Source organism: Monodon monoceros, unplaced genomic scaffold (genome assembly GCF_005190385.1).
Source record: "Monodon monoceros isolate NGI ecotype Baffin Bay Population unplaced genomic scaffold, NGI_Narwhal_1 Super_Scaffold_18, whole genome shotgun sequence".
In the NCBI taxonomy this organism is placed as follows: Eukaryota; Metazoa; Chordata; class Mammalia; order Artiodactyla; family Monodontidae; genus Monodon; species Monodon monoceros.
In genome coordinates, this window is record NW_021703774.1 from 31,307,071 (window position 1) to 31,322,420 (window position 15,350).

General features: G+C 45.6%; 1 protein-coding gene across 4 annotated transcripts in view; it reads left to right on the forward strand.

The window, feature by feature from the left end:
• The window catches only part of ATP2B4 (ATPase plasma membrane Ca2+ transporting 4), a 94,149-nt gene that overhangs the window by 62,690 nt on the left and 16,109 nt on the right, over positions 1-15,350 (forward strand). For all 4 annotated transcript variants that reach the window (XM_029228067.1, XM_029228066.1, XM_029228064.1 and 1 more), the window contains exons 9-18: positions 2,164-2,378; positions 2,701-2,943; positions 3,684-3,925; positions 4,916-5,147; positions 6,088-6,267; positions 7,209-7,296; positions 7,956-8,062; positions 12,617-12,808; positions 13,264-13,477; positions 15,065-15,276. In XM_029228067.1, coding sequence (XP_029083900.1) covers positions 2,164-2,378; positions 2,701-2,943; positions 3,684-3,925; positions 4,916-5,147; positions 6,088-6,267; positions 7,209-7,296; positions 7,956-8,062; positions 12,617-12,808; positions 13,264-13,477; positions 15,065-15,276 — 1,925 coding nt within the window. The remainder of the gene's footprint in view (positions 1-2,163; positions 2,379-2,700; positions 2,944-3,683; positions 3,926-4,915; positions 5,148-6,087; positions 6,268-7,208; positions 7,297-7,955; positions 8,063-12,616; positions 12,809-13,263; positions 13,478-15,064; positions 15,277-15,350) is intronic.

Here is a 15,350-nt window from a genome sequence, read left to right on the forward strand (position 1 = left end):
ACCTCACCTCTCTGTTTACTACAGTCAGAGTCTAGTCCAGTACGTTTCTGTGTGGGGCCTGAGATTCCGCGTTTCTAACCATCCCCCAGGTGATGGCAGTGCTTGCTGCTCTAAGCACACATTGAGTAGCAAGAATCTGTGCTGTCCACTACTGCAGCCACTAGCCATGTGTGGCTGTTTCCATTTAAATTAACAAAAATTAATGAAATTAATGAGAATTAGATATAGTTAAACATTCAGCTCCTCAGTCACGTTAACCTATTTCAGTTGGTCAATAACCACATGTGGCTACTGGCTGCCATATTGGACAGTGCAAATAGAGAACATTTTAAGCACCGCAGAGAGCTTTATAGAGTGTCAGTCTGGCCTATTCATCAGTTCCAGTGCCTAGCTAATTTTGACCACCATGAAGCCTCTTGCATATAAACAATACACAGATGAGGGGCTTCCCTGGTGGCGCGCTGGTTACGGATCTGCCTGCCAATGCAGGGGACACGGGTTCAAGCCCTGGTCCGGGAAGATCCCACATACCGCGGAGCAACTAAGCCCGTGCGCCACAACTACTGAGCCTGCGTTCTACAGCCCTCGTGCCACAACTACTGAAGTCCATGCACCTAGAGCCCCATGCTCCGCAACAAGGGAAGCCACCTCAGTGAGAAGCCCGCGCACCGCAACGAAGAGTAGCCCCCGCTCGCTGCAACTAGAAAAAGCCTGCACGCAGCAACGAAGACCCAATGTGGCCAAAAATAAAATAATTAATTAATTAAAAAAAAAAAAACAATACACAGATGAGATAAATTGCAAGTGTGGAATCAAACTTGCCTGGCACACGGGTTTGAAACATTAGACAGATCTCACTGTTGTGCTCCTAATCCCTAGCTTATTCTTTAGGGAGTACAAGCTACCTGAGGGCTAGCCACTGGTCTCCTGTTTATTCATTTCACATATCATCTAGACCAAGGACCAGGGGGAAGCAAGTGAGGTGCCTTGCACCACCCTGAGAGTGAATGCCTCCTTAAATTTTGCAGCCTAGGCGCCTTGCTTGCCTCACCTCTTAGGCCTGACCCTGATGAAGCAAAGTACAAAAGAATATGCTTTCAATGATACAATCACCTGTAGCCTTGTTCTGATCCCTCTGAATCACTGGGCCCTCAGGAAGAGCAAAGACACAAATCAAACTATGATTTGAAGTGGAACTTTTCCCAGATATTGTGCCACAGGCAGATACAGATGCCCAAATACTGATCCCCTCAGCCCTCAGAGCAGCCAGGCAGCACCCAAGGCAGTTGGAACCCCTAGACCAGTTGTTTTCTGACCTTGAGCCGATTCTTCCATTGTAGGATATGTAGGATGACTGTCCCAGTTTGCTTGACACTTTTAGCACCGAAAGTCCCACAGCCCAGGAAACTGGTCAGTCACAGGCAAACCAGGATGGTTGGTCCCCCCCCAGTGCGCCATACCAAAACCTCTCCATGCCTTAGAGAGACACATAAAAGGAGATGACAATAGTAACATCTCTCAGGATTGTTGTGAGGATTAAATGAGTTAATACCCGTGAAGTGCTCGCCTGACTCATAGTAAGCACTATATTAATAGTTGTTATTATTGTCATCTTCTGTCTATGCCATGTCAGGAGAAAGGTTGGGAAGCACCGCTCTAAGGGTTAGTTATGTAGGTGATGTGCTAACACCATAGGGGCAACACTGTGAACAAGTTGTGAATTGCCTGACATTCTCAGGCTACTAGGGAAGAAGTTAAAATTGATAAACTACTAGGAAATAGGCACCTATAGTCACTACATTATGATTTGTAGGAAGAGGGTAGGTCTGAGATAGAATCATAGAATGCTATTTTAGAAAACTAGACCAATCCTCTTATTTGTGAAGGAGGAAATAGGCCCAGAGACGGTCAAGACCAGTCAGAAGCCACAAGTCAAGTTAGTGCAGTGCTGAGAATAGCACCCATGTCTTTAGGATGCAAAGCCACCTCTTTCCCCTACACTGTAATGTACAAGCACCAGAGAATGGATAGGGGCTTTGGGTATGACTTAGATAGTCATTTTAAAAATGGATAGCAAAGGCTACAATTTATGCCAATCCATCTCTGGCTAGGGCCCTAGGAATACCCTGAAGCCTGGGTTCATTTGACTTGTTTCCTGGACAGGTCTGATCATGTCTGCAATCACAGTTCTCATCCTGATTCTGTACTTTGTGATCGACAACTTTGTGATACAGCGCAAACCATGGCTGGCTGAGTGTACTCCCATCTACGTCCAGTACTTTGTCAAGTTCTTCATCATTGGCATCACTGTGCTGGTGGTGGCTGTGCCAGAGGGGCTGCCACTGGCAGTCACCATTTCACTGGCTTACTCTGTGAAGGTGAGACTGGAATGAAACTGTGTCTTATTTCAGAACAGAGACCGGAGGGGAGGGTACCGTGTAGCCTCTGGTGAAAGGATGGGCCACTCTGTCTTCATAAACTCTGGGTGATGCCTTCAGGAGCAGAAGCCACTGGCACTTTGGAAGGACCATCTGCAACAGTTGTATCAACATTTAAGTAACCCAGTAGAATCTTAAGAGTATTTACAAAAATGGTATCCTGCATTTTTGTGTGGGACCAGAGAATGAAATTTGGAGAGATGCTGGCTAGGAAATGGCCTTTGACCTGTATTTGGGAAGTCTTTTCTCTTCTCCTTTGTAGAAAATGATGAAAGACAATAACCTGGTACGGCACTTGGATGCTTGTGAAACAATGGGCAATGCCACGGCCATCTGCTCCGATAAGACAGGCACATTGACCATGAACCGCATGACTGTGGTGCAGGCTTATATCGGAGAAACCCGTTACCATCAAATCCCAAGCCCTGATGTCCTCGTGCCCAAGGTCCTGGACCTTCTTGTCAATGGTATTTCTATCAACAGTGCCTACACCTCCAAGGTTCTGGTAAGTGTTTCCTTTGCCAGGACACTTAAAATGGGTAGGTGGAGGGAACCCTTCGTTTTCTCTTGTTTATTCTGCCTGAATTGCCATCCCACATCCCATTTCCCACTCCCCAGTGAACATGTTTGGGGTGAAACTAGGAAATAATCCGTGGGAGTGGATTGGGGGATGGGAGGGAAAGGGGGAGGCAGGTAGGAATCTATGGCTATGAAATGACCTCCAATCACCAGGTAAAGGTAGTATCTCTAAAAAGATCTTGGGACTTCTCTGGCAGTCCACTGGTCAAGACTTCGCCTTCCAATGAAGGGGGTGTGTGTTCGATCCCTGGTCGGGGAGCTAAGATCCCTCCCACATGCCTCGGGGCCCAAAAACCAAAACAAAAAACAGAAGCAATATTGTAACAAATTCAATAAAGACTTTAAAAATGGTCCACATCAAAAAATCTTAAAAAAATAAAAATAAATAAATAAAAAGAGACCTCATGCTGGTCAGGAGTAAATTACTCAGTTTCTAGAAACTAAGAGAGAGTGTTAGAATAAGACCCACACAGGGTGAGACACCAGCACCACCCCCAGGGCAACTAAAAAATCCCCAAGCCCTGGGTGGCTCAGGGACCACAGTCGGCACCCCCACGGGCCCTGGGTACACGTGTGAAAGCCTCGAGCGGAGTCCTTCCCTTCCTAGGTTCTCTCCCCAGCTTCGGCACCTCATCCAACACTCCCACGTTGTGTTTTTCCTCTCAGCCTCCGGAGAAGGAGGGCGGCCTGCCGCGGCAGGTGGGCAACAAGACCGAGTGCGCCCTGCTGGGCTTCGTCACGGACCTGAAGCAGGATTACCACGCCGTGCGCAGTGAGGTGCCCGAGGAGAAGCTCTACAAGGTGTACACCTTCAACTCGGTGCGCAAGTCCATGAGCACCGTCATCGAGAAGCCCCGCAGTGGCTACCGCATGTACAGCAAGGGTGCTTCTGAGATCATCTTGCGCAAGTGAGCGCCCCTCCCCCGCTTCTTCCTCCCTTCAGGATCCTCCCCTCAGGGAGGTCAGGGTGCCAGGCCTCACGCTGAATCCACCTGGATGATGAGTGAACCCTCCTTCCAGGCGGTGACATCGTGACTAACATCTGAGCTTGGTTCAGGCCAAGCCTTGCTGTTAAGTACTTTGGATACTGTACTTACTCTTCACAGCTCAGCGAGGTAGATGCTGTCATTATCCCTGTTTTACGGATGAGAATTCAGAGGTGCTGGGAAGTTCAGTAACTTGCTGGAAGTGATACAGCTCTTAGTGGCACAGCCACGGTTCAGACCTAGGCAATCCAAACTTCCATTTCCTATTCTGAAAAGAGATAATAATACCCACCCATCTCACAGGGTTACTCTGATTCAGTGATTCAATGTATGTACAATGCCTTGCACATAGCAAGTACTGATACTAGAAATGTTAGTTCTGCGTTCCCTTTTCCTTTTCATTCTCAATTCTGATCACGTGAAGTTGCATAATCAAAGTGGCTAGATGATCCATAGGTCATTAAGAGGTGACCTACGTGGATCACCTACGTGGATACAGGGCCAGTAGCTAAAAGCCAGTGCCCCAGCTTGGCGTTAGCCACCCCCTTTCGAGTGACACGTTCTTGTTGAGAACACCCTCTGCACTGAGCACTCTAGATACTGAGGACTGAGAAAGTGTCTCTACCTTTGTGAAGCTCAAAGGAGCAGGCAATCCACAAATGACCCTTGATATCGTATCCACGTAAGAGTAGGAGCAGACAACATGGGAGAATCAAATGCTCTGCCCACCTAGACGTTACCCACCTACTGGCCACCCCACCTTGGAAAAAGGGGCTCAGCTTTGGGCTATGAGTGGAGATTTATGGCCACACAACAGTGTCTTTAGGAGTAATGCCGAGCGGCCAGAATGTCTGTAAATGACTATGCAAGCACATAGGGGGGATGCTGCTTTCTGACTGTGTGCCCCACCAGGTGTAATCGAATCCTGGACAAGAAAGGGGAAGCAGTGCCATTCAAGAATAAGGACCGAGATGAGATGGTCCGCACCGTCATCGAGCCCATGGCCAGTGAGGGACTCCGGACCATCTGCATAGCTTACCGGGATTTCAGTGACGGAGAGCCCCCATGGGACAGCGAGAGCGAGATCCTCACTGAACTGACCTGTATTGCAGTGGTGGGCATTGAGGATCCTGTTCGCCCAGAGGTGAGGCTTTGACTTGAAAAAAGGGCTAGGAAACATGAATGGAAGTCTTCCAGTGGCCCCGGCCCATGCGCCGGCCCAGTGTGACCTAATGCGAGGCCACCCAGGAGTCGCAGGAGCTGGGGTACTAGCTCCGTTTCTAGTTGTAACTTAGGAAACTTAGGCAAGTTACCTAACTCTTTCTCATTTGCTGGGATAGATGTTTGTGCTTCCTGCTTCACAGAACTGCTGTAGAGTACTGAACTCATAGAAAGTGGCATTCCTACGGTTCATGCTGTCTGAGGGGTAAGAAGTATAGGTTTTACTGGGCTTATTGTTTGGTACTCAGGAATCGTCAGGAGATGGAATTAACTGGAACACCAACTTTGTGTCTAGCCACCTTCTTTCAAGCAGCACATTCTTGTCGAGCACCCCTAGAATAGCTAAGCACTACTCTCCATTGTAGGGCATTGAAAAAGTCTCTGCTTCTAAGAAGTTCAGACCAATGGACTATCAACCATCAAGACCCAGAGGCATGACAGTGTGTCATGCATTTGGGAAACTTAAAAGAATTGATATTGTTGGAGTATGTGCCAGGGGGGTGGAAGGCGGTTAAAACTTCTGCTAGAAAGGAAGGCAGTGGCAAAATCTCAAAAGGCCAGGCGTGCCCTGCTAAGAAATCTAGATTGTAAGTGGGAGAGTAAGCTTTTACACCCGGCTCCTGAAGCAAATTTCCCCTTCAACTCATGACACAATAAGGCAAATTCAAATGTGAGTATCATGGATAGGACAGAAGCGAGGTGGCACCAAGCGATATAAAAATGACCAGACTTAGCCCACGCCCCATGGTTCTGCTTCCAGGGTGCCTCTCCGCTGTCCACAATGAAGGGACAACTGAACAGGAACAGCTTACCAGGCCTCACCACCCCCACCTCCTCCATTCCTCTTGCCTCACTCTCCACAGGTGCCAGAAGCTATTGCCAAATGCAAACGAGCTGGTATTACTGTCAGAATGGTGACAGGTGACAACATCAACACAGCCCGGGCCATCGCCACCAAATGTGGCATTGTGACACCTGGGGATGACTTTCTGTGCTTGGAGGGCAAAGAATTCAACCGACTCATCCGAAACGAGAAGGGCGAGGTGGGTCTTGGGTGGGAGGAATCAGGGCCTCCTTTATTAGGCGAGGGCTGGTTCACGTGTAAGGCATCTGGGACAGGTGGGAGGAAGTGGGTGGTTTTTAAACTGAAATCTATTCATAGTGAGATGTCCCTTTTACCAAAGCTGTTCAGACAGTGAAACTGGATTTCTTTTCTTCTCACTATCTTCATTCACAAGCCATCTTTTGAGACAGTGTCACTAACCTTTCATGTCTTTCCATTTTTTTCAATTGTGGGATGATTTTGTACTGAGTTCCTTCTACCTCACCCCTCCTATGTCACTGCCTTGTGACTGACAGTGGCAAAGGTTGGCAAGAGGACATGGTCTGGGTGTGGAGCAGGCCAGAGCTACATTAGGTCAATGTAGATATTGAACCTAAGACCTCAGAAGCACTACTTTAGCCACCTGAGCCAACAGCTAACCCTGGCCCACCTCTGTCAAGGGTCTAAGAAATACGGAATTGGGGCTTCCCTGGTGGCGCACTGGTTGACAGTCCGCCTGCCGATGCAGGGGACACGGGTTCGTGCCCCGGTCCGGGAAGATCCCACATGCCGCGGAGCGGCTGGGCCCGTGAGCCATGGCCACTGAGCCTGCGCGTCCGGAGCCTGTGCTCCGCAACGGGAGAGGCCACAACGGTGAGAGGCCCGCGTACCGCAAAAAAAAAAAAAAAGAAATACGGAATTGGCTCCCAGGTAGGGAATTGGCAGGAAAAAGAAGACAAGCAGGGCCTGAATGGTCACCATCCGTGAATCTGCCCTGGAGCCTGAGTTGGCTGCTTCCCCTCCACTGGAGGCCAGGATAACACTCCCCCGGGGCCCATGGAATACCAGCTCTCCCAGAAGCTCAGCGTGGGTAAAGAAGTAAGATTTTCCCAGATGGCTGTTCTGAGCTTGACTGACCCAGGTGTGGTCTGGTGTTGGCAGGTAGAGCAAGAAAAGCTGGACAAGATCTGGCCTAAGCTCCGGGTGCTGGCGCGATCCTCCCCCACTGACAAGCACACACTGGTGAAAGGTGAGGCTGGTTCCTGAGGAGGTACCTAGGATAGAGGAAGGCAGGCGGGGATGAGCACAGATCAGAGCCATCAACCAAAGCAACTCTCCTGTCCTGAGTAGGGAGGTCCTAGGAGAGCTTCCCCGCTCGTGGGAAGAACATACACTTTAGCAAACATCTGAGGCCCTGGTGAGTATAAGATATATAATACAATAAAGTTGTTTTTAAACATTATCCTGTCTTGTTTGTTGATAGCACTGTGAATTAGACAGTACAGGTTAAGCTAGTCCCATTTTGCAAATAAGGAAGTTTGAGGCTGAGACAACAAGTAACCTATCCAAATTGCCCAACTGGTAAGTGGAAGTGTTAACCATTCAATCCCTGGGTCCCTGCCTTCAAATCATCCAGTGCTTTTTCTACCACATGACAGCTGCCTTGGGGCACCGGACAGGATGTCCGACAAGGCCAGACGTCCTTAGCTTAGAGTGCTACCCGTGAAACCATGTACTGCCGTCAGGTGACACTACAGAACCTCCAGCCTTGGGAGAGAAAGAAGGAAAGAGTGTAGAAAGGGAGGTGGTGGCAGGGACCGGAGAGGAAGACCAAAAAGCTGCCTTTCGTGGGGAAATGGCCTCAGATGGCACATGTGGAAGTCACTGTAGTGTGTCTGTTTTTCCCAGGCATCATCGACAGCACTGTTGGGGAACAGCGGCAGGTGGTGGCTGTCACTGGGGATGGCACAAATGATGGGCCGGCTCTGAAGAAAGCAGATGTTGGTTTTGCCATGGTAAGCAGCTCAGCGCAGTGTGTCTCTCTGCTGCAAGCTGCCTCCTCCAGTGGGAAGCCGGGACAGGCTTCTGGTAACCCGCTGCTTCCCGTACCTTCACATCCCCCTTTGTACTCTTTCTCTAACTCCATCTCGCCTCCCTACCTGGCCAATGATAATATGTATAATGAGGGACCCATCAAGTATGAAGGCAGGGAAATCATGAGGTATCATTACCCAGCAAAGCAAGACCAACTGAAACTTGCCCATGGACACGATGATATTGTCTGCCTAGGCACACTGTGGAAAATTCACATTCCATATGGAAAGTGTGCACTCTATAGTTAGCACCGTTCGTCACTCTGCTTTTCACTTGTGAGGCCCGGAGCATCAGAGTCACTTGGAAAGTTCATTTAAAATCATATATTCCAAGGTTCCACAGTCGGCTATCTTGATTCAGTAGCATCTGAGCTGGGTCCCAGAAGTGTTTGGATTTTCTGAACAGGTACACTTATTGATTCTAATGCTCAGGGACATTTAGAGGTCCCCGGATTGCAAAGCACATTCTCACACTCAAGTAACTTACGATTGTAAGCTTCCCATACACATTGAACTGTTGGTGATTTTTAAGAAGTGGAAGAAGATTCAAGAAGAAATCTGTCTTTAGGGTGCTCTCTTTAGCCAAAAGATAAATTTAAAAAGTTTTTACTCTAGGAAATTTCAAGAATATACAAAAATAGAATAGTTTATTGAATCCTCATGTATCTGTTACCCAGCATCAAATATCAACACTTGGCCAGTCTTGGCCCACACATACACATTTCCCCATCTACACCTGAATTACTCTGAAGCATATCCAAGATATCATGTCATTTCATCCAGTATGTGTCTCTGGAAAATATATATGTATCAATAAAATATCTAAAAGAATCATAGTACCATTGTCTCACAGCAAAATTGATTCTTTACCATCATTAGATATCTAGTCAGTGTTCACATTTCCCCAAATGCTTCATAAATGTTGTTTTTATAGATTATTTGTCTAAATCAGAATGCAAACAAGATCCATACATTGCAATTGGTTGATATATTTCTTGAATCTATTCATCTATAACAGTATTTGCTGAAGTGTGCTCTTCCTTCCAACTCTACCTGGAAACCTATAGAAATGCAGATTCTCAAGCCTCACCCCAGATCTACTGAATCAGAAAGCTTGGAGTTGGGGCCCAGCGGTCCATGTTTTAACAGTCCCTCTGGGTGATTCTGACACATCCTAAAGTTCGGCAGCCACTGACCCTGTAGGATCTATGCGTCAGGGGTCCCCAAGACCACCCTTTACATTTGTGCATTCACTGGAAGGACTCAGGGGACTCAGCAGAAGTTGCACTCATGGTTCAGATTTAGTCCATTGGTATAGTAAGAATCTAGTAAGGCAGAAAGTCACAGGTAGAGTCTGGAATCCACACGCAGGGTCCCTTATGATCTCTTCCTCCCGTGAGGGGTCACAAAGAGCACCTTCTTCCCCCAGCAATGAAAATGCAACAATACATGTGACGTTTCTGCCCAGAGAAACCCACCAGAGACTTGGTGTCGTAGGTTTTTATTGGGGTTGGTCGTATAGGCACCTTCTGCCTAGCACGTGCTAAGATTCCAGACTTCCAGAAGGAAGCAGGTTTTCAGTGGAAACCATATGTTTGGGCACAGTCTAGGCACAGTGAATCACTGATTAATTTTCAGTTAATTGTTGACTGAGAGCCAAGTTTCCAGGTGCTGGCCGAGGGCCAACCTTGCACACAGAACTTTCTCAAGAAAGCAGTCTCAGGCCTGCTATGTAACTCTTTTCTGCACAATCCCTTTCCATCTTTTTTTCTAGCTACTTAGTTTTGAAGGAATAAGGTGGTTTTCTACATAGAATATCCCATGGCAGGGATTTTGTTGATTGTATCCCTATAGTGTCCTTTAACCTGTTCTTTCAGCCCTTGTATTTCCTATAAACTAGTACTTAGTTCTATGAGCAATCAGATTCCACATGCCATCTTTCATTAGGGGTTGCAAAATTACAACGTTCTGATTTTCTTTATTTATTAACTTGAATACTTCTGTAAAAAGAAATTTGCCCTCGTCGATTATTTGGTTACTGTGAGGTTCACTTCCTACATGAAAGACAGGTTAAATGCTTGATTTTTTTTTTTCCCTTTATTTACCAGTTTTCAAAATAATGAGTTGACTTTTTAGGATCCTCCAAAGGTGACCAATGAATTGTTCACTTTTTAAATTTACTAAACTACTAAAAGTTAATTGTCTGTTTTTTTTAAATATCATTGTGAGCTCATGGTTTTAAGTATATGTGATATGTTTTGATCCATTGCCCTTATTATTATTCTGATGTTTATACTGACCCATCGTTAACCTCTTCAACACTGCTAAGTCCTTTGGGTACAACCTCAGTTGTCTTTAATATCCTTCTTGGTCTCTTGCATGATAGGATGTTCCAGATTCATCATGCATATTTCTTGTCCTAGATCTAGAATCATCCTCTTCTCAAAGGAGTTCTGCTTCATTTCAGTGAGAAATGATATTTAGAGAACACAATCTGAATGTCAGGATGTTCCTTACTTCTTAGTAAATTATTGTTTCTAGAACTTTTCAGTGGACAAAGCTAGGAAATATGTCTTTTATGTCTCTTTTTGTTTTTGTGTTTCTTTGTTTTAAAGATAAATACTTCATGAATTCATGTTGGCATTTCCAATTCAAATTTAGAATTCTAGAACTCTAACTTCCTATTTTACTTCCCTGATTTTATATTTATCGCTTAAGCTGAAAAGTTTGATTCCTAATGGTTTAACATAATTATTATTTGCTTTATCCTAAAATATATGTAATAGTCTCAAAACAGCAATAATAATACAATTACTTTACTAAAAACAGTTAAAAATTTTTCTTATAGTTCTTTTTATCCTGTAGGTATATCCTACTATATCCTAACATCAAGTTACTGTGTTTTTCAAAAAGTCATTTGGAACTTTTCCCTTGGTATGGTTGTGCTACCAACTGGTTATACCAGTTCGTTTATATCATGGGGTTTTTTTTCTTCCATTTTTGAGATTGCTTATTTTAAACTTAATTTTGTTTTATACTTGTATAAAGTAGTTACATAATTCTAAAGTAAAATATACCAACAAGGTCTAGTCATAGAAGTCTAGCTTCTATCCCTATCACCTCCACGCTGTTGCCTCCTTCTTAATCCCACAGATAACTTACTTCTTTGATTTTTGGTTTATCTTTCTGTTTGCTCCTTTAAAATACAATCAAATGTGTAGTATATTTATATCCCACTCTCTTAGATAAGTGATACTTATCTATATTTATCTATATACACACTATATACTCTTTTTTCCACCTTGCTTCTTTTAATTTAACAACCTAACTTAGAGATTATTCTGCAGTAGTACATATACAAAGATACTATTTCTTTCTTTCTTTCTTTCTTTCTTTCCGTCCTTTCTCTTTACAGTGCATGGTACAGCATTGTGTGGATGTGTTAGAGAACTTTTTGATGGGGAAATTTAATTGTATAGTCTATCTAACAGATATTCATTTGTTGCGATGTGGATAGGAAAATAATACTGCCAGGTAAATGGTACAAATAATCTACTAGTGCAGGTCAGATTCACAAACAAGCCCCTCTGTAGGTTATAGGGGTTGTAAGACATGGAAAAGAAGAATAGGCTGGGGATGTAAGGGACAGCTTTGCCAAGCAAGCAGGGCTTAATTAATTGAATGGAACCTTAAGGACAGATAGGATTTAAATAGATGGGGAAAGAGGATGTTCCAGGCTTGGAGAAAAGGGTGTAAGTAGAAGACTGGACTCTAGAAGTGAATGAGAGATTCAGGGAATTGTGAATAAAGCAGTAGGTTTTGAGCAGAAAGATATAGCAGGTTGGAAAATGAACCAGAGTTCACTTGTTGAGGGCTTTGACTACCAGGCTAGAAAGTGTACTGTTTCTAAAACACTGCTTTCAACCACTGATCTGTCTATTTAGAAACCTTTGGTGGTTCCCCAGTGACAGGATTTTGAATAAGGACAGGACATCTGAACTGTACTGCCAGACTATTCCTCCTGGGAGAAAATGTAGAGTAACTTCAAGGTGCGGGAGAGATAAGGATTTAAATTAAATATTGGCAGTGGCAAAAGAAATTTTAAAATTTAGAGGTAGAACAGATAGGACTTTTTATCTATCTTCTAATTATTTTCTAAGATGGGGAGGTAGGAGGGACGGGAGAAAGGAATATCAGAGATAACTGTAATTTGCAGTCTGAGTTCAGGAGTAAGGTGGTGACATCATGGACCAGTCCCCTTTCCCGCAGAGTGACAGTGACACATTTTCCCTTCGTTTTCTTTGGGAGAGAAGACCGCTCAAAATACGGTGGTTTAGTCTGTAGGATTTCTGTGGCTAGTGTGCCCTCTAGTGTTTATGCTGAGTTCTGAAGCTCCTTGGAGGTCAAGATATGAGTTCAGAATGTGCATGAATTTTGTCCAGTTCCTCACTGTTTTCCTTCCCCGTCTTACCTCAGGGTATTGCAGGCACGGATGTGGCAAAGGAGGCCTCTGACATCATCCTAACAGATGACAACTTCACCAGCATCGTGAAGGCAGTGATGTGGGGACGAAACGTCTACGATAGCATCTCCAAGTTCCTACAGTTCCAGCTCACTGTCAACGTGGTGGCTGTGATCGTGGCCTTCACTGGAGCCTGTATCACCCAGGTGAAGGGAATGTGGGGTGAGCTGAGATGGGAGGGATGAGGCTGGGGCTAAGGAACAGGGGGTGCGGGGTACAGTATGTCGACTGAGGAGTAAGGACCAGAGTTTCCGAAGGGGTGTTGGGGCAGGAATAGCTCTACTAGGTCTCCATCTGCTCATGTGGGAGGATGATAATTTATCTACCATTAATGTAGTACTTACACGTTAGCCAGTGTGATGAGCACTTATATGTAGTTTCTCTGTTCTTCAAAAACAACCTTGCAAAGTAGGTATTATCCCCATTTTACAGGTGAAGAACCCAAGGCTCAAAGAGGTTAAATAAGTTTCTCAATGTCACTCAGCTAATAAATGGTGGATAGCAGGAGGTAGGCCATTTCAAGGGCAAAGATGAGGCTGATGAGTGAGGCGGGGGGTGGTCTCCAAGGAAAGCTGAAAGGAGTGGTTCTCCTTCCCACCAGGATTCCCCGCTGAAAGCCGTACAGATGTTGTGGGTTAATCTCATCATGGACACTTTTGCCTCATTGGCCCTGGCCACAGAGCCTCCTACAGACTCGCTGTTGAAGCGTCGCCCCTATGGCCGAAATAAGCCTCTGATCTCACGCACTATGATGAAGAACATCTTGGGTCACGCCGTCTATCAGCTCACTGTCATCTTTTTCCTTGTCTTTGCCGGTGAGCCAAGGTGGGGGTGGGTGGCGGCATTTGGAGTGCTAGAAGGAGATGGGGGCAGAGAGCAGCCCAAGGAAAGAAAGTAGCAGGGAGCAAGCTGAGCACAAGATGGGAATGATAGCAGCTTCGCTTACTGAGTGCATCCTCTGTTCCCACTACGTGGTGCATTGTGCCATTTTATTACTCCTTTTAAGAATCTCTGTAAAAAGATATGAAAGTGAGTTATTTGTAGTGAGGAGGATGGACCTAGAGTCTGTCATACAGAGTGAAGTAAGTCAGAAAGAGAAAGACAAATAAATACTCTATGCTAACACATATATATGGAATCTAAGGGGGAAAAAAATGTCATGAAGAACCTAGGGGTAAGACAGGAGTAAAGATGCAGACCTACTAGAGAACAGACTTGAGGATATGTGGAGGGGGAAGGGTAAGCTGGGACGAAGTGAGAGAGTGGCATGGACATATATACACTACCAAACGTAAGGTAGATAGCTAGTGGGAAGCAGCCGCATAGCACAGGGAGATCAGCTCGGTGCTTTGTGACCACCTGGAGGGGTGGGATAGGGAGGGTGGGAGGGAGGGAGCTGCAAGAGAGAAGAGATATGGGAACATATGTATATGTATAACTGATTCACTTTGTTATAAAGCAGAAACTAACACACCATTGTAAAGCAATTATACTCCAATAAAGATGCTAAAAAAAAAAAGAATCTCCAAAGGGTGGCTTTATGTTACCTTTTTCTTAGATCATAAAACTGAAGCTTAAGTCACATATTGAGTAAATAGTGGCACGAAGATTCAGACCTATGTCTGCCAGACTCTCGTGCACATAGTTCTATCGCAATGCAGCACTACGAGAAGGCAAATAGTGATGGAGCAAGCTGAGAAACAGGGTCAGAAATGTTGAGGGACTTCCCTGGTGGTCCAGTGGGTAAGAATCTGCCTTCTATTACAGGGAGCACAGGTTCGATCCCTGGTCGGGGAACTAGGATCCCACATGTTACATGGCACAGCCAAAAAATTTTTTTTAAAAAAGTGGGGGGGGCTTCCTTGGCGGCACAGTGGTTAAGAATCCACCTGCCAATGCAGGGGACACGGGTTCGAGCCCTGGTCCGGGAAAATCCCACATGCCTCAGAGCAACTAAGCCCACGTGCCACAAGTACTGAGCCTGTGCTCTTAGCCCGCGAGCCACAACTACTGAGCCCGTGCGCCACAACTACTGAAGCCCACATGCCTAGAACATGTGCTCCGCAACAAGAGAAGCCACCACAATGAGAAGCCCATAGACCACAATGAAGCGTAGCCCCTGCTCAACGCAACTAGAGAAGGCCCAGGCACAACAACAGAGACCCAACACAGCCAGAAATAAATAAATAAATAAATAAAATTTATTTTTTAAAAAAAAAAAGTGATGTTGAGACCAGAGCTAACACTGAAAATATTTGATGACTGTTGTGGTTCGGATACTGACCAGTTAGAATGGACACCAGTCATAAGCAACCAGTGAGGCCATACTCAAGTGTTCTGCCTCAACCTGAACCCTCCTTGAGAGCATACTTATCCTCCGATGCGTCCCTTCTCCCAACTAGGTGAGAAGTTCTTTGACATTGATAGTGGGAGGAGAGCACCTCTGCATTCACCACCCAGCCAACACTACACCATTATTTTCAACACCTTCGTGCTGATGCAGCTCTTCAATGAAATCAACTCCCGCAAGATCCATGGAGAGAGGAATGTCTTTTCGGGCATCTTCCGCAACCTCATCTTCTGCTCTGTGGTCTTGGGCACGTTCATCAGCCAGGTGGGATTCTAGCTGGAGTTGGGATAGGAGGTCTGGGACGATAAAGGCCAGGAGCTGGGGGCCAGGATTCCCTG